Source organism: Chelonia mydas, chromosome 11 (genome assembly GCF_015237465.2).
Source record: "Chelonia mydas isolate rCheMyd1 chromosome 11, rCheMyd1.pri.v2, whole genome shotgun sequence".
In the NCBI taxonomy this organism is placed as follows: domain Eukaryota; kingdom Metazoa; phylum Chordata; order Testudines; family Cheloniidae; genus Chelonia; species Chelonia mydas.
This window is the reverse complement of record NC_051251.2, coordinates 15,839,015-15,864,608: the sequence shown is the minus strand read 5'-3', so window position 1 is coordinate 15,864,608 and position 25,594 is coordinate 15,839,015. Positions and strand designations below refer to the sequence as shown.

Below are 25,594 nucleotides of genomic sequence, written 5' to 3'. Positions count from 1 at the left end.
CTCAGGACTCCCAAGTATCTGTAGCCCTCTGCTGTCAGAAAACAGCCATGAAACCCCCTGGCAAAGTGCTTGTTTCATCTCCCTCTAGTAACTTGCCTGCATAGAGGAAAATAGCTTTCTACTACCAGTTACTCCATTAGCGCAAGTGGCAGAGGTCTGAGTAGTGGATCTAAAGGTCCCAACATTGCTGATGACCTGTTTCAAGTCAATGTGAAAACACATGGTGCATTCTGATTTTTCAGTTTGCTTTTTAAAAATGTAGGAAATTGTAAACAATAGCATATAATAGTGCAATTATAGACTGTGTCATAATGCATACACACAAGGGGAACAAATTAAGGTTGCACAGGCATTTCTTAGCTTTTGAATGCTTGACTTTAAAACCCGAATAGCCTTTTTAGTGTGATTTTTTGTATATAACTTATCGTATATTGTAGAATACACACAGTTTTTAAAAATCTCAGACCAGACCCAACAACAGGAGAATTCAGTTGAGTTTGGATTTTGCCTATATGCTCCTCATTACTTTAGTAGCTCAGTGCCTTACAGTCTTTAATATATTTATTCTCAAAGTGCTGCTGTGAGGTAGAGAAGTCATATTACCCCATTTTACAGACTGGGAACTGTGGCACAAAGGTTTAGTGACTTGCTCAGTTACACTGAAACAGAACAAGGTATGTAACCTAGTTTCCCAAGTCCTGGCCTCATGTCTTAACCACTGGACCATCCTTCCCCAGTTACCCTGCATTTTCTGACTGCTACAAGACTTTCTTCTTAAGCCTTCTCTGTCTACTTCTACACTGCCTTTTCTGCAGCTAGGCCCTGTCCACTAACTGCTCCCTATCCTAATCATCACAATGTTCCTGAATCCTTTCTCAGTCCACCTTTACACTGGTACAAAACTCTGTGTACCAAACTTCTGATTTACAGAAATGAAAGGGGGCCTGATGCTCACTGTTCCCATAGTTGCCACTGCCACTTGAGGAAACTATTTTGAAACCTAGTGCCATGTTAATGCTACCCACGTAATCCTTACCCCTCTGATTACTGATCTGCATTGCCACTTGGCCGATGACCATCTGATGATGTTCATTGACCTGCTCGGGTCACCTTATCAGCATAGTCCCTCAGCTAATATTTTGAAGACACAAATTGCTATGTGAAGTGCTACATATTGTTATTACTGTCAGTATTAAAGGAGCAGTCTTCAAATGGCTCTATTCTTGGTAAGGTGAAATAAGAGAGAGCATGCTCTTTGGATATTAACAACTATGGAAGTGAGAGGGAATGGTAACAGGAATGGGAAGAGTGTAATCATCAAGAATGGAGACAGTGTTTAGATTAGGACAAGGTAATCTAAATATAAGTGGGGTAAAATTAAAGAGAAGAAAATGTAGCCTAAATAGCTTGTAAATTTCCCAAATGTGGAAAACTCTCCCAAGTTAAGTGGCTGAAGCTCTGCTGCTAGACCCACTGCATCTATCCTGGAGAAAGTGCTAAACGCACTAGAAAATATACTATGAGTAATAATCCTGCACTATCAAAATCTTATGAATAAGTTTTCTGATGCATGCACCAAGTTTGGCATGGTAATCAGTATCAAGAAAAGAGTTGTCATGTCACAAGGTACCAACATCCCACCTAAAACCTACTTTAATAATGAAACTCTGGACAATGTGGATCACTTCTCATATCTCAGCTCAATTCTTACCAGCCCATTCAACCTTGATAGGGAACTTGATGCTGGAAGTGGCAAAGCTTCTGTTTTCTTTGGGAAACTTATCTCACATATTTGGAAAAAGAAGTTGCTAACTCTGAACGCAAAGGTGTCTGTTGATCAGGCTTGTGTCCTTAGTACCCTCCTTTACAGTTGAGAAAGCTAGGTTATGTAATCCAAGCAGGGGCGGAGATCATACAGTTTTCACATTCACTGTTGTAGAAAAATCCTTGGAGTTACTTGGGCCAACAGATCACCAATAATGAGATCCTTGAGAGAACTGGCCTACAGTCTATGCAGACTATGCTGGGCATTCTCAGGCTTCGCTGGCTGGGACATGTGGAGCACATGCCTCATGATCGTCTGCTGAAGGCTGTGCACTATGGCCAATTTAAGAATCACCTGCAATGCAGAGGAAGTCCAAAGCTCCAATACAGTGACAAGGTCAAGCAAGACCTCAAGAAATACAGCAACCTACTGACAACTGGGAAAATCCTGCCCACAATCCTTCAGTTTGGAGAAGCCAGGTTAAGACTGGTGTAGTCATCATGGAGAACCATCAGAGAGCCCAGGCTGAGGCCCGCAGGCATGCCACGAAGCAGAGTATGCTTAAACTTCCATCTGGCAAGTGGACCTGTAGAAACTCTGAGGTTTGCTGCTCATCCATTGGGCTCTTTCCCCATGCCATTGCTAAGAAACCACTGATTTTGTCATGTCTCCTTTCATCTGTCAAAATCTTGGACAGCCGTATATAACCATAGAGGTTGACTAGGTTACCTTATACTTAACTTATAAGTAATTTCCATCTCTGTCATATGTATGCTGAAAGATTAGAAGCAGGGCACTAATTTAAATACAAGAGCAATTAAAATTCACCAGTCATGTGGGCCTAGATCCTCAAAGATATTTAGGTTCCTTACGCTTAAATCAATGGGAGTTAGATGCCTAAATACCATTGAAGATCTGAGCCATGGAGAATATCATATAGTGAGTGAGGCTATCAAGGGGAGATGAAGGGACTAGCCTGCATGTCAATAATAACTCAAAACCAGGTTTCAAGAAGTAAAGCGAAGGAAAAAGAGGCTGGGGTTGAGTGGCTTATATTGGCACTGGAGATCAAGTAAAGGCTGAGTCTGAATCCAGATTTCCTTCTTTTAGTTATCTGACCATTCACTGTGGCCCCTGAAACCAGGCATTGTTAACTGTAATGTGGGCTTAATTATACAGTCTCTAGCCTAAGCTATCTTTATGCGTGACAATATCAACTGAATTGCAACAAAACATTTCTGGGTTATCAGTGAAACACTGGTGAAATATGAAAGAAAAAAAATCTCTATCAATGTGAAACCTTGGCCTTGTAAAGCAAGATCTGAGCAAGTTTCACTTTCAGAAATACCCAGACATTTTTAATATTTCTAAAAGGTGGAAGAAAGAATTAGCTCTCTGCCTTATTCTCTCTTTCTCTTCCCTGCTTAAGTCTCTCTCACATTCTTTTGCTTTTTGTCACACTGTCTCAAAGAACAGTGCCTACCTTTCTTCTATGCTGAAAAACTACTTTACCTTAAAAAACAAACCTGGTATGTCATCAGGAAGGTAAAGGGCAAAGGGTAACTTAAATATGCTGTATCAGTCTGTCTCCATTTGATTATCATCCTTGTGATCTGTGGAAGTGGGAATACCAATAGTCATAGTTGTCAAGTGCGTTACTGGGAGTAGAAGAGGCCATAGATTGTCCATGGAGTGTCACATCAGCATGCATCATTGTCAGAAAAAGAATTAAAACCCGTATCACATGAGGTATTTCTTTCATTGGAGGCTAAGAATGCAATCTGCTGCTCATCTTATACTGTTGGTTCGGATCCTGCAGTCAGTGCAGGTTCTGCCTCAGCAAGGAATACAAGATCAGATCCCTAGTCTGTTGCTTTTACAACTTAGAAAAAATAAAATTTTGTCAGATTCAGCATTGTTCATGAAACACATGATAGACCTCTGAGTTTAGGAGGAGGAAAGAGAATGTACAAGCCTTTGAGATCTAATTTTTGGGTGAAAAGGTTGCAGCATTATGAAATAATATATTGCAGGAGTAGAAGTTATGCAGGTAACAGGGCATGTCTGTACTGCAATGAGGAGGTGTGTTTGCAGCTGATATAGGCATACACAAGCTACATTTGCTCTATCTAGATCGAAGCTAGCTCAGGTCTGTCTGCATGTGCTGTAATCACAAATCCTCATTACAGTGTAGAGATTCCCATAGAGACAGCATTAAACTGTATCTGCCTACAGTAAGAACAACAGCTTCTGGCACAGGCAACAGTCCGAAAAGTAGTGTTCATGCACGTGGTAGCAAAACTAGCAAGAAAACTCAACTGTGTCAATTTCTGGGGGGAAAAAGTTATGCAGGGGTGGGGAGAGCAGAGGCGGTTAACCTCCAGTTTTTCACTAGGGTTACAAGCACTAACGTCCCAGGTTAATAAAATGCTTAATCAAAACAAAACAGAAAATCCTTCCCCCAGAAAGGTAGAGAACATACTGGTTAGAAACAGATGTGCAGATGTGGTTGCGCCATCTCAAAAAAGATATATTGGAATTGGAAAAGGTTCAGAAAAGGACAACAAAAATGATTAGGGGTTATGGAATGGCTTCCATATGAGGAGAGATTAATAAGACTGTCACTTTTCAGCTTGGAAAAGAGACGACTAAGGGGGGATATGATAGAGGTCTGTAAAATCATGTCTGGTGTGGAGAAAGTACATATAGAAGTGTTATTTACTCCTCATAACATATGAACTAGGGGTCACCAAGTGAAATTAATAGGCAGCAGGTTTAAAACAAAAGGAAGTATTTTTTTCACACAACGCGCAGTCAAGCTGTGGAACTCCTTGCGAGAGGATGTTGTGAAGGCCAAGACTATAAACAGGGTTCAAAAAAGAGCTAGATAAGTTCATGGAGGATAGCTCCATCAATGGCTATGAGCCAGGATGGGCAGGGATGGTGTGCCTAGCCTCTGTCTGCCAGAAGCTGGGAATGGGTGACAGGGGATGGATCACTTGATGATCACCTGTTCTGTTCATTCCCTCTGGGGCACCTGGCATTGGCCACTGCTGGAAGACAGGATACTGGGCTAGATGGACCTTTGGTCTGACCCAATTTGGCCCTTCTTATGTAAACAATCCCCCCCAAAAATTAACAAACTGTATTTTTCTTCTGAGGATCTCATTTCAAAACACTTTTGAAGTTATGTAGAGACTGGAAGCAACATCAGCTATCAGTTATAATCAGGCCCAGTGTGCACTGAACTGTCCTAAGCTCAACACCAGCTGACATCCTCTCGCCCATGAGAGAGTCAGAAGTCTGTCATGTGGGCAAGGAAGAACCCAGAGGAAGAGCATGTGGAACACCTACTCTTTCTGCCTTTCTTTCACTATAATGGTTCTACAGACTCTGAGCCTGCCGTATTTTTCCTATTTGGCACAAAGAGAAGTGCAGGTGCTAACTTGTTTTTTCCTAGAAAGCTGTTTTCTGTGAATATAATGGTGAAAATTAACACTGGCTAAATTTCTTATTTTATTGCCAAACTTATCATTTGATGGCCCCCCCAAAATATGAGGCTGAGATTTTCAAAAAAGCCTAAGGAAGTTAGGCACCCAAACACTACTGACATTCAAATGGGCACTTCACTAACTCCCTTAGGCTCATTTGAAAATCTCAATCTCGATGAATACATTCATTGCATTTTTTAAAGTGAATTTTGAAAAGTGTTAGCATACATGCATTGCTGAGCTTATTTAGTATGTTTTCTGCTGGTCTAATACTAATTTTCCTGCTTGTGGAACATATAAAAATATTCCATATTTTTAACTTCCATTTGCAAGAACAATCCCATTATACCAGATGGAGGGAAATAATCTGCCAAAACCACTAGCTGTAACCAGGAGACTGTAATTTACTGACACTCCACTTACACATTCGACACTCCCAGAATCATACAAAAAAGTGCAGGTGAGTTCAAGGTGAACCAGGACATTTTCAGCATGTCTCACACAATTATAAATCCCAAGATACTTGAGATGATCTTTGAGTGGGAATTAAGAAACTAGCTCTTACTGGCTTTGCTTAAAAGTGCCAACATTCTGCAGCTGAGCTGCCCAGATGTTTACTCTGAGTGTGTCATTAGTGTTGCAGTGGTATAATCACTGACTGAAGATTCTCACTAAATGCAGGAAACCTCACTTGCTTGAAAATTATTTTGGAAAACTTCCCAGGTTATACATTGCAGAAGACTGAGTTAGTGTGGCAATAATTAATACATTGCCAGAATGAAGTAGAACTCCACATCTAAAAATGTTCTTAGTGCTTTGCCAAATAAGTGAAATGTTCATATACGTGATCTGTCTTGACTGCATAAGTTAGTCAGTCAATCAAGGTTAGGTTGGGGGGACAGGAATCTTTTGTTTTGAACAAGCAAAAAAAATATTTTAAACCCACAATCCTATTCTTTTCTTTTTCTCTGGTGGCTGTTTCTTGTATTTCTTTTTTTCTCTGGCCACTTGTCGAAGTGTTGTGCTCAACATTAAAATAATACATTTACTATGGGCTTTTTGTTTCAAAATCTAAGTTTTCCCAGTGATTTCTTTTGCAAGGTTGGTTCTATTAGTTCTGTATGGGCTAAAATTCTGCCTTCAGAGTCAATCCTGCAATTTCCTCTGAATTTAGCAAGAGATGTGCATACGCTCATCTGAGGGCAATAGCGAGCCTGAACGTGGTTTCAGCAAGGCCTACCCTTGCATATCCCTGTCATAAATATAAAGGGAAGGGTAACCACTTTTCTGTATACAGTGCTATAAAATCCCTACTGGCCAGAGGCAAAGTCCTTTTACCTGTAAAGAGTTAAGAAGCTCAGGTAGCCTGGCTGGCACCTGGCCCAAAATGACCAATGAGGGCACAAGATACTTTCAAATCTGGAGCGGGGGGAAAGGCTTTTGTCTGTCTGTGTGATACCTTTGCCAGGAACAGATCAAGGATGCAAGCCCTCCAACTCCTGTAAAGTTAGTAAGTAATCTACCTAGAAAATGCATTAGGTTTTCTTTGTTTTGGCTTGTGAAATTCGCTGTGCCGAAGGAAATGTGTATTCCTGTTTTTGTGTCTTTTTGTAACTTAAGGTTTTGCCTAGAGGGATTCTCTGTGTTTTGAATCTGACTGCCTATTAGATTATCTTCCATTCTGATCTTACAGAGTTGTTCTCTTATCTTTTTTTGTTCTTCTAATAAATTCTGTTTTTTAAGAATCTGATTGGGTTTTTTGGGTCTTAAAAATCCAAGGCTGGTTTGTGCTCATGTTGTTTATTCTCAAGCCTCCCCAGGAAAGGGGGTGTAAGGGCTTGGGGGGATATTTTGGGGAAATTGGAACTCCAAGTGGTCCTTTCCCTGATTATTTGTTAAATCACTTGGTGGTGGCAATGTTTTACCTAATCCAAGGGCAAAGACTTTGTGCCTTGGGGAAGTTTTAACCTAAGCTGGTAGAAATAAGCTTAGGGGGTCTTTCATGCTGGTCCCCCCATCTGTACCCTAGAGTTCAGAGTGGGGAGGGAACCCTGACAACCCCAAGTTTGTCAGTACAGGCATTAGTGTGCATGTGCACAGGCCCTTTGAAAATAGTAGCATCCATGAAAAACCTTTTATTGTGGGTATACCCAATTCTGGCCTAGTATTCTCCACCTTCCCCTCCCCCCAATTATGCTGCTTCTATTCTTTTCATCTTGCCTATACCTTCACTACCTGGTTTTTGACCCTTTCCTTCTATAGATAACAAATGTTTCCAAATTAACATAAAATATTTTTCTTCAGTGATACTATTTCTTCTGGAACACTCTGATCCTCCTTCTACATCAAATTCATTAAATTCTTTCTGACATCAGCATTACCCCTTGGTTAAATTAGAGTCCTCAATTCAATTGGATGTCATGTAGACTTAGCTATATATAAAGCAATATTGGTTTTATAATGCTTCTTTCTGTTTCACTTTACTTTCCACTAGGGATTTTTCTTCTTGTTTTCTTCAAATTTCCTGTAAAATAAAAGACATTTCCTCTTACTGAAGGTTATTCTACAAAATGTTTATTCTCATAAAGATAAAAGAGAAGCAACTAGACAGACAAAGCTCCATTACTGTAATGTGGTTATCCATTTTTTTTTCTGTACATTATCTTTAAGCCTAACCAATGAGGTGTCTCTTTCATAATTGTCTATGAAGTATATACCAGCAGAAGCTTAGTCTTTCCTCTTTTGTGCTGGGTATAGTTTCCCTCCTTCAAACAGTTAATGTTGAGCATAGTGTTGTTATTATGACCAAGTCTGTGTTTTTTTAATTTGTTGATAGTGTAGCAGCCAAATTCATCTGTTGTAGTCTACTAATGTCAATGAAATTACACTGAGAAGTAATATAGCCCTTCTGATGTACAAATAATTCAGTTGTTTGTAATAGGAATTATCTTGAGGTGAATGTCAGAATCTTTGGGGGAAAATGACCTTACATGTGTTAGTTACCCATATTATTACCTGTTTTTAGGTAACTTTCAAAGCATCAAGATATTCAGTTTCACCAGATTTAAGATTTGTTCTTCTTGCATATGATGTTAAACAGGTAAGCAAACTACTCATACATTCAGTTGTCTCATTAACTGACACTTTACATGTTTTATCATTTCTGATTTAACTTATGATTGCATTTAGTATAATTAGATACAAATATGGTTTATTTTTTCTCCCCCAGTGCTTTAAATGAAATTGATCATTAACCAATCTAAGTTATTAACCGATCAGGATGCTTATACAATGTTATTAACCAATTGTAGAATACTCCGTTGGTCATTTTGCTGTGAGAATGGTGTGTGTGTGTGTGTGATATATACATATAAAGAGGGAGAGAGAAATGAAATAGTGCATTCAAACTACTGTGGCTCTTTTGGACACTGTTGATTGCTAATTTGGCCCCTGAACCACTGAGGTCTGAGTATCACTGCTCTAGACCCATTCAAGTCATGGGAGTTTTACCGTTGTCTTCAGTAGCACTAGGATTTGGGCCATTGAAAGTCCCTCAGACTATATCCAAAAGTATGTTTCTCATGATACTTGGATAATCAAGGCTGTGCAGAGTGTTAGTATTTTGGCATACAGTTTACATTAGTAAAACCATAATCTGATTATCTAAAATTTGAATCTTTTGGAAAAGGAAAATTAAAGAAGGGTTTAAGTGTGGTAAACACACAGAAGCCAAGATTTTGTCTCAAACACTGATTACATATAAAAGGTGAATTGGCATTCCCATTATTCACAAGACTTTGATAGACTGATGTATTAAATCGCTATACAAATAAACCTTTTTTTCTTCTTTTTTAAGTTTTGGGACAATAAACTCTGAGTTACAAATTCCACATAGGTAAAACATTTTGCTTCCCTTAATTTCAGAAATCAGTATTCAGAAATTGGTTCATATTAATTTTATTACTTATTTTTGATAAGCCTCATGTTGGTAACTCACCTTAGACTACTTGTGTTTAGCATGCTGAATTTCTCGCGATAAAAAATATTCATTTCCAGGTCAGAATAAAAGCCTAACAGGTGCACTGGTAACATTCCTTTATTGATTTCTAGACCTGTAACCTTAATGATTATGTCTGCAACTTGGAAAATATGTTGACAGCTAATAGAACATACTGGATTGGTGTGATGTAAAGGAAAAGAAGTAACTTCTTAAAGACTGTTATTTATTTGAGTCTCATTTAAAGTCTATTGAATTAAATGGGAGTTTTTCCAATGAACTCTTTCTTTCTTTCTTTCTTTCTTTCTTTCTTTCTTTCTTTCTTTCTTTCTTTCTTTCTTTCTTTCTTTCTTTTACCAATTTAAAAGGAAGCAATTATTACTTTTTCTGTTCATTAATTTGTTCAGACAGGTGATGATTTTCTTTTAAAATTAATTTCTGCAAAAAATTCTAGGCCTTACTTGGGCAACAGTCACATGGTATGTTTCTGTACCTTGACAATAGGTGTGTGACTCTCAAAATCTGAATTCCTGTGCAAATTCTAGTGATTACCATACGTTTTTCCATTATTTGCTTAAAACCTATTTTCTTTAAAATTCACACAAGTAAAATCATTTAGTAAAAAAGTTACAGAAAACAGCACAGAGGTGAAAATACAGTCAACACCACATTAACCAAATATGTACAGTAATCATCCAGCTATCGGGCATGATCCAAAGCTGTTGAAGTCAGCCACCTGACTTCACTGGGCTTTCATGAATTTATACTATTTGCCAGATGAACAGTACTTGTATACTTGACAATGTGGTGTTTGTCTTATTAATACATATTAAAACTTAGCTCTTATATAGCACTTTTCCTCAGTAGATCGCACAGTGGTGTACAAAGGAAGACAGTAACTTTATCCCCATTTCATTGAGATACAGAGAGGGGGGCAGTGATGTGTCCAAGGACACCCAGCGTTTCAGTGACAGAACTGGGACTAGAACCCAGATATCCTGCATCCCAGTTCAGTGCTCTATCCACTAGGCTTGGCTCTCATCCGCTGTAAATTAGTATAACTCCACTGAAGTCAAGAAAGCTACACCAATCAACCCCGATGAAGATCTGTCTTATAGGTATATGTGGTCAAACAGTATAAATCACTAAAACTGTTGCATAACATAATTTTATGCTATTATGATCATATGAGGTCAAATGTGTGTTTTCTCATCTCACGTCCTTGGTTCATTTAGAAAACTAGTCATGCCTGATCTTCTTAATTTATTTAAAACATTAATTTTGTTTCTGATGTTGTCATACTTCAGCAGCTGCTCTTCTGCGTTTTCTACATTGTTTGCTTCATATTATTCCCGCTCTCACTTCCACTTTTAGGAGAGTGGGGTTTGCTTCTGCGTACAAGAAGCCCATGGGGGCAGTGCTAGGGGAATCCTGCAAAGATGCACAGGAAGCTAGTGGCATCTATTCAGGAGTGCCAGCTCTATTTGTTTTGCCTGGCCCCCTGCCACTGTAGCTCTGTTACTGCTGACAGTAACCTGCCCCTGGAATTCCCCTTTAAGGGGGATCAGTTGTGAAGAGATGATGTCATAAAGGGTTAGAAGACATGATGTTCATTTCAGAGCCGTGTTAGTCTGTATTTGCAAAAAGAAAAGGAGGACTTGTGGCACCTTAGAGACTAACCAATTTATTTGAGCATAAGCTTTCTTGAGCTACAGCTCACTTCATCGGATGCATACTGTGGAAAATACAGAAGACGTTTTTATACACACAAACCATGAAAAAAGAGTGATTATCACTACAAAAGGTTTTCTCTCCCCCCACCCCACTCTCCTGCTGGTAATAGCTTATGTAAAGTGATCACTCTCCTTACAATGTGTATGATAATCAAGGTGGGCCATTTCCAGCACAAATCCAGGGTTTAACAAGAACATCTTGGGGGGGGAGTAGGAAAAAACAAGGGGAAATAGGTTACCTTGCATAATGACTTAGCCACTCCCAGTCTCTATTCAAGCCTATGTTAATTGTATCCAATTTGCAAATGAATTCCAATTCAACAGTCTGTCGCTGGAATCTGGATTTGAAGTTTTTCTGTTGTAACATTGCAACTTTCATGTCTGTAATCTCGTGACCAGAGAGATTGAAGTGTTCTCCGACTGGTTTATGAATGTTATAATTCTTGACATCTGATTTGTGTCCATTTATTCTTTTACATAGAGACTGTCCAGTTTGACCAATGTACATGGCAGAGGGGCATTGCTGGCACATGATGGCATATATCACATTGGTGGATGTGCAGGTGAACGAGCCTCTGATAGTGTGGCTGATGTGATTAGGCCCTGTGATTGTGTCCCCTGAATAGATATGTGGGCACAGTTGGCAACGGGCTTTGTTGCAAGGATAGGTTCCTGGATTAGTGGTTATGTTGTTTGGTATGTGGTTGCTGGTGAGTATTTGCTTCAGGTTGGGGGGCTGTAGGCAAGGACTGGCCTGTCTCCCAAGATTTGTGAGAGTGTTGGGTCATCCTTCAGGATAGGTTGTAGATCCTTGATAATGCGTTGGAGGGGTTTTAGTTGGGGGCTGAAGGTGACGGCTAGTGGCGTTCTGTTATTTTCTTTGTTAGGCCTGTCCTGTAGTAGGTGACTTCTGGGAACTCTTCGGGCTGTATCAATCTGTTTCTTCACTTCTGCAGGTGGGTATGATGTTCATGCTCCCCACAGCCCTTCCCTTGCAACCCTTTCCCAAGCAGAGATCCCCAGACATACTGACGACTGTCTCAAGGAAATCAATGTATAGGTAAAAGTGTTTGGATTTGCTCTCATGTAAATAATTATAATTGCATAGATTTGAAATAATAGACTTCAAAATAGAAAATAAAGTATAATGCATATTCAATTATTTTAATGATAGAAAGATCAGCCCAGATTCTTCCTTTAGTTAATATCATCAAAAATGTATACTGTTATCATACAGAAGTATTTTCTTCTGGTAATGGAAGTTACCACTCTGTAGAGTAAATGTACAGTTTTCAGTGGCACTCATTATTGGGAACCACAACTGGACTGTTTTAAACCTTTAGAACGAGAGCCTTAGATGGTATAAATCAGTATAGGGCTATTGACTACACTACCTGAGACTCTGACTGTTATTTTCCCTTACGCATTGTGCGTTATCAGTCATTTAATTGAATTGTAACCCCTTTGATTGGATTTAAGCTATTCATAAATATTTGGGTAATAGGTTTTTCTTTAATGAGAGTAATAGTTTACATATGTTTATCTGTGTTCCATTGTGTGACAGAGTAATACAGCTGGTGCAGATGTATAAATCAACAGAGTTTTATAAAGAAGCTAGTGTAATTCAGCTGAACAGATTGAAGTAAAGTAGAGACAAATGTTTGTTCAAGACATTTGTCATGAAATTGTAATTAGAAACAAGGTTATTTTGATGTTTGGATTGAAAATAAATGTTGAGTTAAATTAAATAGTTGAATATTTATTTTACCATAGTCAGCATTTTCTCTAATCTATTTTATGCTTAGAACGGCAAACCTGAATTAAATTTGCAGTTGTTTCAGCACAATTAAGATTGTCCTTTATGCATAACGGGCCATAAATCTGCATGAAAATAAGCCATCTTTGAATACAAAAGTAATAATTGACTGAATCATTTAAATCATGCCTAATCAAAGGAACAAAGGAATCAAACTGTGCCACAGCAGCTGGTTTAGCGTTGCTTTCTAAACTTGGTATGCGTCAAAATACAGCCTTTATCATGTGCAAGATAGTTGTGTTAGGAAATAATCTTTACATGAGGGCATATTGATTTCTGTACACATGTTTGTCTCCATCTTTATGACAGCGCACTACATAACGTGGCTTGATGTTAAGTAAAACTGAGAGGTACAGTCACCTTAGGGATTACTTGTAACAATAGCGAGGTGGGAGCTGTGGAAGTGGTGGGGGTGGTTTCACTGTTTTCACAACTGTGTAGCTTCACATTTTTCCAGTTCTCTCTCCTGTTCTCCACAATTCCGTGACTTTGCCAAAACTCACGTGGATCAGCTGAGGGCAGCTCAGGCTTCCATTACTGATGCTCATGCTATTTGGCGAACATCCCTGAAAAAGGTTCTTGCTTTACCAGTAGCTAACCAACAGGTGAGAACTAATGTGAGGAATGAAAGTGGCCTATATTCTCACAGGACGTGAAAAACATGGCAGTAGTTAGACCATTGCCCTGTGCCATCCGTACATTTATTGTATACAGGATGAGAAGGATTGGAAATGGTAAATCTTTGATTTTCTGGTAAGATTATCATTCTCAGCCAAGGTCTGGAGTGAGTGATGTGATATTCAAAATGGGTGGAGGCTATATTTGGAAGCCAGTGAGGCGTTTGAGAGAAGCAATTACCTCAGTGTTGCTTTTAATAAGTGACATGACTGAAATCTGTCATTTCAATCTTCTTTTTTTAATTCCAGTACATGTTGATAGTAACAGCTGCCAAAAGGTAGGTAAAGTTCTGCTCATAAAAAAAGGAAAACTGCATATGCTTATTCCACCTTCCCTTCTGCAGTGGCCCTAAAAGATGGCACAGTTTTGTACACAAGCATGCCCTGACCACTAAGAAGCTCAGGAAGTTTCTCCAAGGGGTGTGTGGATCTTCATTCCTCCCCAGAGCAGCGTTACCTCAGAAGGGTTTGATCCAAAGTCCATTGAAGTGAATGTGAGGCTTTCCAAATACTTCAGCAGGCTCTGGATTGCATCCTAAAGCATGACCTCCGCACTCCCTCACCAGAACTCAGCTTCACATTGAAGATAGAGCTTGTGAATTGGAGCAAATTTCCTTCTCCTTTCCTCACCACTTCTCTCTCATCATATCTCCCTTTTTCCTTTGTTTTGACTTTGTGATCCCTTTCTTCTGATCCCTTTTTGTCTGCCACGGGCCCTCTCTTGCCTTCAAATGCTTTCTTAATGCCAACTTATTTTAGGAACATTTCCTATCATCTCTAATCATCTACAACCTACCTTTCTTGAATTAAGTTACATTTGCCCATTTTAGTTCCTGATTCACCAAAGCACTCATGGTATGAACTTAGCTGCATCCCCATTCAGGAACCTATGAAATATAAGCATGTGCTTGCCTGGATGGGGTCTTTAGACTGTAAGCCAGTCTGACTAGGGAATGTGTGTAAACAATGCTAGTTTATAGCATTGTAAATGGTGGATGTTGTGTGTAATGTCTCCAGATGCTGCTGCTGTGATAGAGTGCTACATCACTGACCCACCATCTAATTCATTGTTTGTTCTGTTGGAAGCCATATACCAGAAGAAGTGATTTTTAATAATCAGTTAGGGTAAGTGCAGGATGAGGGAGAATGCAAGCCTGTGCAGAAAGAAGAGGAGGAAGCTGAGTCATGACACTAACTGTGTTTTGAATTGATCGTTCTATGTGAATGAACGATATTTCAAAACACTTTCTGAAAAGTTGTAGTTTAATGCACCAAACAACGTAATGACTCAAGCACAGCAAGATAGCTGAAGAGAAATCACGAGAGATTGAAGTTTCTTATCCGCTGTGCAGGGATGCTTATCACCACTCCACTGTTGTTATATGTATTTTTACAGAATAATAACAGAGCTGACCACAATCTACAAAGAACTGAGGGTAAATTGAGAGAAGTGGCACACTCATCGAGCTTTTTCAGTTTGCCTATGATATTAGCTTTTAGAGAGCACTGCAAAAGATCTACAAGAGTTTATTTGCAGATTAGAAGAATCCAGGAGAAAAAAATGCATTAAGGCCTTAAATTATGGTTATCTGTTATGCATTATGAGATAATCTTCCTACCAATTACTTGGCAGTTAAATGTTCAGTTATGTCAGTAATCTTATCTTCTTGGTCTGTGAAATTAATTATGGCAATTGTTCTGCTGAAATTGAAAGAGAGGAAAATCAGTTTGCTGATTGTTTTCTTGTTCTAGAGATTATTCAGAATTAGAATAAACAATGTGAAATATCAAAATGATACAGGTGTTTTCAACAAAATGATGCCGTACTGTTATGGAAGACTGACTATGTAGTATTATTTCCCAGGAGACACTAGCTGTAGGTTGGTGATGTTATCATTTAACAAAGCCGCCCCCTGAATTCACTTGCACACCACTCATTTTTGGAGTACTGCATATGAAATAAGGAACTGAAATCAGCATCCCATCCTCAATTCTACTGTCCTTAAAAATGCTGCCCACATACCTCAATGGGCAGAGCGACTTGCTGGGGCCAGTGGTGAAATGGGACGGTCTCAGCAGCAAGGAAGGGAAATACTCATTCTGGCACACTAGGGAGCTCCTTCCCTGGGAATCTCTGGCCATGGGGGAGGCATGCTGATTGGCCAGCATTCCCTAGCTCCCAGAATTTAACCTGGTGCGTGGGCCATGTGGAACCTCTTTCAACTCTTCAACTCAGCAGCACAACTCTTCCTCCCTCCCCCCGAACTAGGAACAGGAATCTGGCTGGACAGATGCTGTGGGTCTAGCTGATTGCCTGTTTGGGGGTCAGGTTGGAATTGTTTCTACCATGGGCCAATTGGCAGAGAACCAGGGAGGGTTTTTTTGCCTTCCTCACTGCGCCTTCATGCCACAGTGGCTTAAGTAGGAATGCGCTTAGTACCTTACTGAGGTACTTGGGTTGACTTGTTTATTTGTTGCAACTTATGGCCAGCTTCAAGTGTGGTTAAAGAATAAAATGAACGGTTCTCTGAGAGAAAAGGCCTGGGATTTTGGTGATGGGCCTTTGTCTCACAGGTGAGACCTTGTGGCCCTCGTGGCCTGAGGTCCCCATCCTTCTGCACCCTCTTCCCCTCGGGGGAGGATGTTAGGACTCAGAGAGAGCTGAGTCCTGCAGGTAGGCTGAGGAGAGCCTACCCTGAGTAACAGGTTATATGGTAAGGAGCCCTGTAACCCCAACACTGGAACCAATTAAATGCCTGGTAATAGAGAGTATGGGTGATGGGTGGGTAGCAACCCCTGCTCCAGGTGAAAGTTTAATAAAAGTTATAGCCCACCACTGAATGCCATGCATGTCTGTCTCTTTGTGCCCTTACGTCCACATCAAAGGCAGGTTTCTTCAGATTTTATGTCACTCACACATAAGAACATCAGAACGGCCATACTGGGTCAGACCAAAGGTCCATCTAGCCCAGTATCCTGTCTTCCGACAGTGGCCAATACCAGGTGCCCCAGAGGGAATGAACAGAACAGGTAATCATCTCGTGATCCATCCCCTGTTGCCCATTCCCAGCTTCGGGCAAACAGAGGCTAGGCACACAATCCGTGCCCATCCTGGCTAATAGCCATCCTCCATGAACTTCTCTAGTTCCTTTTTGAACCTTGTTATAGTCTTGGCCTTCTCAGCATCCTCTGGCAAGAAGTTCCACAGGTTGACTGTGCATTGTGTGACCAAATACTTCCTTTTGTTTGTTTTAAACCTGTTGCCTATTAATTTCATTTGGTGACCCCTAGTTCTTGTATTATAAGGATTAAATAACACTTCCTTATTTACTTTCTCCACACCAGTCATGATTTTATAGACTTCTATCCTATCCCCCCTTAGTCGTCTCTTTTCCAAGCTGAAAAGTGACAGTCTTATTAATCTCTCCTCATATGGAAGCCATTCCATAACCCCAATCATTTTTTTGCCCTTTTTTGAACCTTTTCCAATTCCAATATATCTTTTTTGAGATGGGGCGACCACATCTGCATGCAGTATTCAAGATGTGGGCGTACCGTGGATTTATATACAGGCAATATGATATTTTCTGTCTTATTATCTATCCCTTTCTTAATGATTCCCAACATTCTGTTAGCTTTTTGAACTGCCACTGCTCATTGAGTGGATGTTTTCAGAAAACTATCCACAATGACTCCAAGATCTCTTTCTTGAGTGGTAACATCTAATATAGTCCCCATCATTTTACATGTATAGTTGGGATTATGTTTTCCAATGTGCATTACTTTGCATTTATTACCATTGAATTTCATCTGCCATTTTGTTGCCAGTCACCCCGTTTTGAGAGATTCTTTTGTAACTCTTTGCAGTCTGCCTTGGACTTAACTATCTTGAGTAGTTTTGTATCATCTGCAAATTTTGCCACCTCACTGTTTACCCATTTTTCCAGATCGTTTATGAATTCGTTGAATAAGACTGGTCCCAGTAACAGACACCTCTATTTACCTCTCTCCATTCTGAAAACTGACCATTTATACCCTTTGTTTCCTATCTTTTAACCAGTTACCAATCCATGAGAGAACCTTCCCTCTTATCCCATGACTGCTAACTTTGCTGAAGAGCCTTTGATGACAGACCATGTCAAAGGCTTTCTGAAAATCTAAATACACTATATCCACTGGATCCCCCTTGTCCACGTGCTTGTTGACCCCCTCAAAGAATTTTAGTAGATTGGTGAGGCATGATTTTCCTTCATGCCTCACCAAAAAATCATGTTGACTATTCCCCAACAATAGTGTCTGACAATTCCCTCATCTCATGTGTCTGACAATTTTGTTCTTTACTATAGTTTGAACCAGTTTGCCCGGTACTGAAGTCAGGCTTACTGGCCTTTAATTGCTGGGGTCACCTCTGGAGCCCTTTTTAAAAATTGGCGTCACATTAGCTATCCTCCAGTCATTTGGTACAGAAGCTAATTTAAATGATACGTTACAGACTACAGTTAGTAGTCCTGCAATTTCACGTTTGAGTTCCTTCAGAACTCTTGGGTGAATACCTGGTTCTGGTCTTGGTGACTTATTAATGTTTAGTTTATAAATTTGTTCCAAAACCTCCTCTAATGATACCTCAATCTGGGAGAGTTCCTCAGATTTGTCACTTTAAAAGAATGGCTCAGGTTTGGGAATCTCCCTCACATCCTCAGACGTGAAGACCGATGCAAAGAATTCATTTAGTTTCTCCGCAATGGCCTTATTGTCCTTGAGAGCTCCTTTAGCCTCTCGATTGTCCAGTGGTCCCACTGGTTGTTTAGCAGGTTTCCTGTTTCTGATATACTTAAAAAAATTTTTGCTGTTACTTTTTGAGTCTTTGGCTAGCTGTACTTCAAATTCTTTTTTGGCCTTCCTAATTATATTGTTACACTTCAGTTGCCAGAGTTTATGCTCCTTTCTATTTTCCTCACTGGGATTTAACTTCCACTTTTTAAAGGATGCCTTTTTGCCTCTCACTGCTTCTTTTACTTTGTTGTTTAGCCAGGGTGGCTCTTTTTTGTTTTTTTTGCTATGTTTTTTTTTTAATTTGGGGTGTACATTTAAGTTGAGCCTCTATTATGTTGTCTTTAAAAAGTTTCCATGCAGCTTGCAGGGATTTTATTTTTGTGCTGTACCTTTTAATTTCTATTTAACTAACTTCCTCATTTTTGTATAGTCCCCCTTTCTGAATTAAATTCTACAGTGTTGGGCCATTGTGGTGTTTTCGCCGCCACATATATTTGTGGACTTTCAGATAGTGATGATTTATTTTTACTTGGCATGGGTCCAGAACAACACCCTGGGTGCAGATGCTCCTGACCATTGTGAGGTTTGAATTTAACCCCAGATCCAGATTTTACCATTTGTCCCTATTTCTATCTCAACCTCCCCAAACGATCAGAAACCTACTGAATGTAAGGGTTATCAGAATCAATCCAGGCAGGAATTTTATTCCTCATGTGCATCCATAGCTAATGAAAATAAAAAGAATTTCCAAAAATGAGGAAGTTTGTTTCTGCACTTCACTTTGAGATTCTCCAGTTGTTATTTAGTTAATAAGTATTGAAACAACGTGTATATGAAAGGCTAGATTTTCAGCTGGTCATTGCAATTAAATGGGCTATCCCCATTTACCTTGGTTGAGGATCTGGCCTTTAAACATTCTTCTTGTATTTTACATCAAAGTTCCAACTGTGTAGAAGGGATTTCATAAATAATAATAGCTATACTGAAAGTGACCATGGTATACCGCGTATTTATTATATATATTTGATTTTTTAAAATGACCATGTGTTAGTTTTGTAGCACCATAGAAGTGCATGACATTTTACAGACATATAAACACATGAGATATCTACCTGAGGAGATTTCCAATCCTGCAAACATTTAATATCAGTGTGTAATACTTGCTGCCATGAATTCTCATTGACTCTAATGGGGCTAGTTGCATTAGTCAGCATGCCCACCCAGTATTAAGTGTTTCCAGAACTGGACCTTAATTATATGATGCAAAGAATAACGAAAACAGGCCTTGGTGAGTAGGAGACAGGAAACAATATGAAGGTTGAGACAATTATAAACAATGGAAAGGGAATATTATTTATGTTGCGAATATATTGGGAACATACTGTGGTTTACTATGGGTCCAATTCTTACTCTATCCACAGTGAGTAGTATCTTATTATAAAAATATTATTTGGGATCCTATATATATAATATGATCCCTATATACCGACAATGATCCAGCAATGTATTTTCTTCATTGGCCAAAGTACTACATTATTCTAGGTGTTTCTGAGATTGAAATGTTAAATCTTGAACTCGAAAACATCGGAGGACTTTGTCATATACCCCAGAAGACACTGATTCTTTGAACTGTTAGATGGATTGTGCTTCTCCATTAACTTTATAGTGTCATATATGAAAAGGTTAATATCCTTTTTCCATACCTTTTTAACAGACAGCCAACTACAGAAAATTGAGTTAAAGGAGTTACACTGGATTTACACCACTGAGAATACATTTTGGCCTACAATCTTTGAAACTAACAAGAATGGAAATTGCTTCTGCTGTCAAAATGTTGTAGTAATAATTTGGTATATTATTTAGTAAGGTGTTTTTTTCTTTCCGATTTAGAATTTCCACAAATGGAATTTAAGAGATTAGAACTGATGTTTTACATCTTGTCTTACAAAATTGTATTGGAAGTGAAACTCATGAAAGGTATGCTTTGCTGCTGTTCACTAAAAACGAATTCTAGGGCATTTATCTTTTATAAAAATATGTATTGACAGAACAAGTATTTCCTTTCAATAGTATTGACAGTCAGACTAAGTCTGAATAGTATTATCTGAAGAATAATCGTTAATGTCTGACTGAAATTCCAAGGTCCAACCGATAATCTTAGCACATTACTCAACATTGGTGTGTTCAGTATCCTACATCGAGGAGGCTTTTTTTTTTTTAATTCACTGGAGTATCTACTGTACTCTGGAGTATCTACTGAACACTGAGTATTCATTGGAGAAGGCTATTCATATTTACTATAATGATGAATTCCATTAGAGTAGAGGAAACTGCTAGGAAAGTCATTCTGTAATTGTAAGCCAGAATGTGGCAAATTGTAGAAACCACCAATGACATAAACTCTAGTGTATATGGGTGCCTTTTGCATATTGGCATTTTTTTTTCATTTAATATTGTGACTTCTATATTTTTTGTTATTACAGAGCTGTGATTTCCCCACCCATGCAGTTTATTTTACTATGCCAAACAAGTCATCAGCCTAGAAGTGGTAAATCAAACTATGAGACAAGAACAGAGATGGGGAGGAAGGAATGAGAGGCTCTACTAATGGCAACACAGAAAATATAGGTGGAGAGTCAGGGGAGGATATAGTGACATAAACCAAAGGATGAGATGGTCTCAAACATGAGTGTTGTCAGCAGAGATTACTTCTCTTATTCTGCAGTGATGTCTACAGATTTCACATGTAAATGAGTGGAGCCAAAAAAGTGGCAAAATTTGGCATGCATGTGCTTATACCATACAAATAACATCAATTTTTAAAGAGTTTTAGACCATTTCAGTTAAAACCACTTTGCTTTCAGGACAAATTAATATTAAAAGCAAGTTTGATTTGGGGCCAGATTGCATACTACATGCTTCTGTTGAGTTATACATTACTTCTCAAATATTCTCATAGGCTGCAGTAGACTTTTGGAGGTGTAAGGGTCTACTCAACATGAGTAAAGATTGAAAACCCTAGGCCCTTGTGAGTAATTGCATCTAGCAGAGAAGTATTTACTTAAATATTGTAGTTGGCTGCTAAGACATTTTACTATAACAAGTAAATGTTACAGACCTTACCTCCATGAAAAAAATTTCTCCGGTATATCATCAGTGGAGTTAAATAATATAGACAACTTTTTACTTTGGTAACATACTGAAGTAAATTGCATTTGGACAAGCCCCACTTTGTACCAGGGCATCACATCTACATTAGGCATTTGCACTGATCTAACTATCTAAACATAATTGCACTGGTGCAGAATTCCTTAATGTAGACAAAGCTATAGCGAGGGATCTGTAGGAAACAGGTAGTATTGTTGTGTGGTAGTGCCCAGAAGCTCCTGTTACGATTGGGCACCACAGTGCTGAGTGCTGTACAAAGATAAAACAAAAGTCTCTCTCTACTTGTTTAACTGAATCAGCCGTTTCCTTCATCTTCTGAACAATTATAGGGAATAGAATTCTAGCTCCTCATCTCAAACTGTCAGCACTATGCCATCTTTGTCTTTTTGCCTGTTCTATATAATGGTAATGCCCAGAAATGCCCCAGAAATGTCCTTTTAACTAAAGCATGTGTCCATCATAGTCCATGAACAAATTATTGAATTTCATATAGTTTATTATTATGAACTGTAAAAACTGTTAAAAACTTCCCTTATAACCCATTGTCTATACGAGCCATTTTATAGGAGGTAGTGGAGGTATATTTAGATAAGAAACTGATTTTGCACTTATGTTGCAAGACACATATTTTTAGAAGATGAGGTACTGGTGACATTTTACTCAAATAGATGTCTATCAAGAGACTCTTCTTCAGCAAGGTGGATTGGAGAAATGAGTTTATAAGAATGAAATCAGGCTGGACGAACTGAATAAATCAACAGGGCAAGTAATGTTAGGAGTTCTAACTGGAGACAGTACTAAATGATTGTAACCCTTTTTTTTTAACCTCCAGTAAAAAGTTTACTATTGACTATTATGATTTTATCAATTAATTTTGGGCCATATTTTTAGTGGGAACTCAAAACAAAATTTGGAATATGTGAGTATATTGATCAAGCAAAAGTGTGACCTCCAATTTATACATCTTTTTAAAAAGATTTACTCTTTTCTGTTTCTACAGTTTTAACCATGCTATGGATTTTGTTAAGTACATGGGACTAGATTTGGGCACAACTCATAATAAGGAGTGATTTGGAGCAGCACCTCCATAGTATGAATACCAAGAGGTATTTCTGTATATGGAGAGGCTGTGTACATAGCTTCACCTTTACATGGTTGGCTTTTATGTAGGAGGGAGGAGCCATAGTCCTAGCTCCTTTATGGCTCATCTACGGAAGTAACTGCACTCTTCTGAGGGGCTGCTTTTCTTCCTGGCTCTTTGGCAGGCAATACAAGGGTGGCGCCTTGCTCTTCCTTTCCACTGCATAATTTCATAAAGGCCAAGCTGATATTGTATTTATTTGTCACACTCAGAAGTAAGATACATGTTTTGTTTTTATTAAAACCACAGTGTACTATAAGAGAGTAATATACTATACATATTGTAATTCTGTACTATACAAACTAATAATCAACAGTACATTTTATGATGTTTTGAGAAGTTTCAGAAGAAATTTAATGATGAGAATTTGGAAGGATTGAGGTCTGCCAATGCTCACCACCTGCAACTGCAGGAAATTAATACTCCCTCCTGCTCAGTACTCCAGAGGAATACTAATCCCTTTACTCCCATCCCAAAATTACTGAATACTGTGGCCTCAAAGACCATTCCTTTCATACCTTGAATTTGACAATAACTTTAATCCTGTTCACAAACCACTGTCAAGCATCTAGTCTTGCTGATTCTCAACTAAAATGTTGGTCCAGAGCCTCAACTAGTGTAAATCTATTAAGCATCACCACTTTTACGGCAGCTAAGGATCTGGCCCATTATAATTAAAACATTGTAATGAAAATACAGTATAGACAATTTTATGATATAGAAATTAGCAGGTACCATAATTAGTCCTTTCAAATCTATCTTTAAATTCCATCTTTTTGGCTATTGCCTCCTAGCCCTTTTCTCTGTATGCAGACACAAATATTATCAAAGGCACATCTTGAAAATAGTCCTCTTAACAACTGCCTACTAATCACCTTGCTGTTCAACACATTGAGAAAGTCCATTTTAGAATATGCTCTTTTTGTTTTGCATGCAATATATTTCATTTGTCGTGATAACCTATTTCTAAAATTCTGTAATAGTAATATGCGATTGAGAAATATCACATGTGCAGTCTTTTTCTCAATACACATTTACACAAGCTGCCATAAGTATTGATACATTTCGTCTTATAATAGTCATTGATCACAACATTCTGATTCTTTGTTTTGCCACCAAATTAGCATGGGGTTTTGGTGGTCATTAATTTATCCCAAATGGAAATTTAACACCCTGCTTTCACTGAGATATTGTGCATTAGATTTATAAGTTAATGATGAGTAGTGACGGACACCAAATTCTAAGATTTATGCATTTAAAAGAGAAAATCACTATGTTAAATACAGCACACATAACAGAGTTGCTGATCTATTATTTTAAACCTACTCTGACGTGTAAAACTCAATGATTTGATAAGACACGTAAGAATAGGATTACACTGCTGAATCACAGAGTTCTGTAATGTCTGAATCTTATTTCAGTGTTCTCATTGACTATTAATCTCTGTTTTACAAATGATATAAAAAAATGGAAAAAAATAATTTTAATGTATTGATTGTGGTGTTTTCCCTGCATCGGTGAACCTTTATTAATAGCAAAGATAGATATTATGTTCTTGGAGAATCTTAAAAAAAAATTAAGCCAAGTCTGTCAATTGTGCAACACTGCCCTTTTTCACATTTTATATGTATTTCAGAAAATATTAAGTCAGAAACTGACTAATGATAAGTTGCTGACAATATAAAAGCCCATGCAAAATAAAAAAACAAAATAATTGTTAAAAATACGGTTGCTATCATTTTGTCAAATGGAAGTCCCTTATGCAGCTTGGCCAAAAACCATCAATAAAAAGAAAACTTGGAAGAAAAACCCAAACTTCACTGGCATGTATTCATCCGTTAATAAATAAGATGAAAACTGCCACAGACTCATATTTCTCTTGAAAGAAAGAAATTTCATTAAGATAGGTCTGTTTTTAAAACAAAAAACAAAAAAAATGCTCAAGAGGACATAATGGTAAATGTGCTTCCAAAATCCAAATGTCCATATTTCGGAAATCATGGTGCCCAACATAACCCAAGCCATTCAAGTTCACATCAACAACATCCTTATCTTTTTCTTTTTAGGTTCATTTTGACCCTGCTTCTGCAAACACTTAAGACATCTTATGTGTGTATGTGAGCAGCCTCCTGGAATTAAAAAGTCTAAACATCTCCATTGTGTGTGTGTGTTTGTGTGTGTGTGTGTGTGTGTGTATTTACGGAGATGTAGAGACCTTTTAATTCCAGGAAGCTGCTCACATATATCTACACATTACTAAAATGTTCATACCCCATGAAAATAGCTCTGATCAAAGATTCAAAAATATTTTCCATTGTTATTGAATAGCCCTAGCAAGGTCTGAAAACTAATGATATTTTTTCTCTTATATTTTAGAATACCTTTGCATTTCTACATAATTCTGTCATTATCAGCAATGCACAGAGTCATAATTAAAGTGCTACTTAAAACAGACAAGTTAGATATGACAATAGGTGGCTTATTTAACAGGACACTAATATTTTAAAATGTGGAGGAAAGAAAAAATCAATATTTGATATTAATAAAAATGTAATTAATCAGAACAATCTAATTAAAAATCTTCAAGCAACACATGAACATTATTGTCTATATTTCCCAATAAATCAGTTTTATGGTATAAATAAAAATGGTCTTTATGGTAGTGCTCATTAAATCTTTAAGGGATCACTTGTTATTTTGAAACATATAACACTGCTTTCCGATTTATTTTTATGTTCAACAACAGATTCTTTTCTTTTCTCAAAATCAATAATCAGAGACAACAATTTTTGAATTAAGGGAGTGTATCTTGGATTTTATTCAACTGAAGTACATTTGCAAAGGCTATTTTACAGTAAAGATACTATATTCAATGTGACCCTAGGGGTTTTTAAGTAATCTTTCCATGGAGATGCCAACTTATCAACAGCTTGGACAGTGTCTATTGCAGTATCTGTAAGCGGGAAATGTGAACTTCTCTAGCCGTCTTCTATTATAGTATTCACATGTAATGTTAATGCCATTTATTTATGA

General features: G+C 38.2%; 1 protein-coding gene across 3 annotated transcripts in view; it reads left to right on the top strand.

Moving 5' to 3' along the window:
• DPP10 (dipeptidyl peptidase like 10) overlaps window positions 1-25,594 on the top strand; it is a 427,741-nt gene that overhangs the window by 240,159 nt on the left and 161,988 nt on the right. For all 3 annotated transcript variants that reach the window (XR_006284806.1, XM_043525123.1, XM_037912763.2), the window contains exon 5: window positions 8,282-8,356. Coding sequence is in view for 2 of the 3 variants with exons in the window: in XM_043525123.1 (XP_043381058.1) it covers window positions 8,282-8,356 (75 nt within the window). In the remaining variant the exon portion in view is untranslated. The remainder of the gene's footprint in view (window positions 1-8,281; window positions 8,357-25,594) is intronic.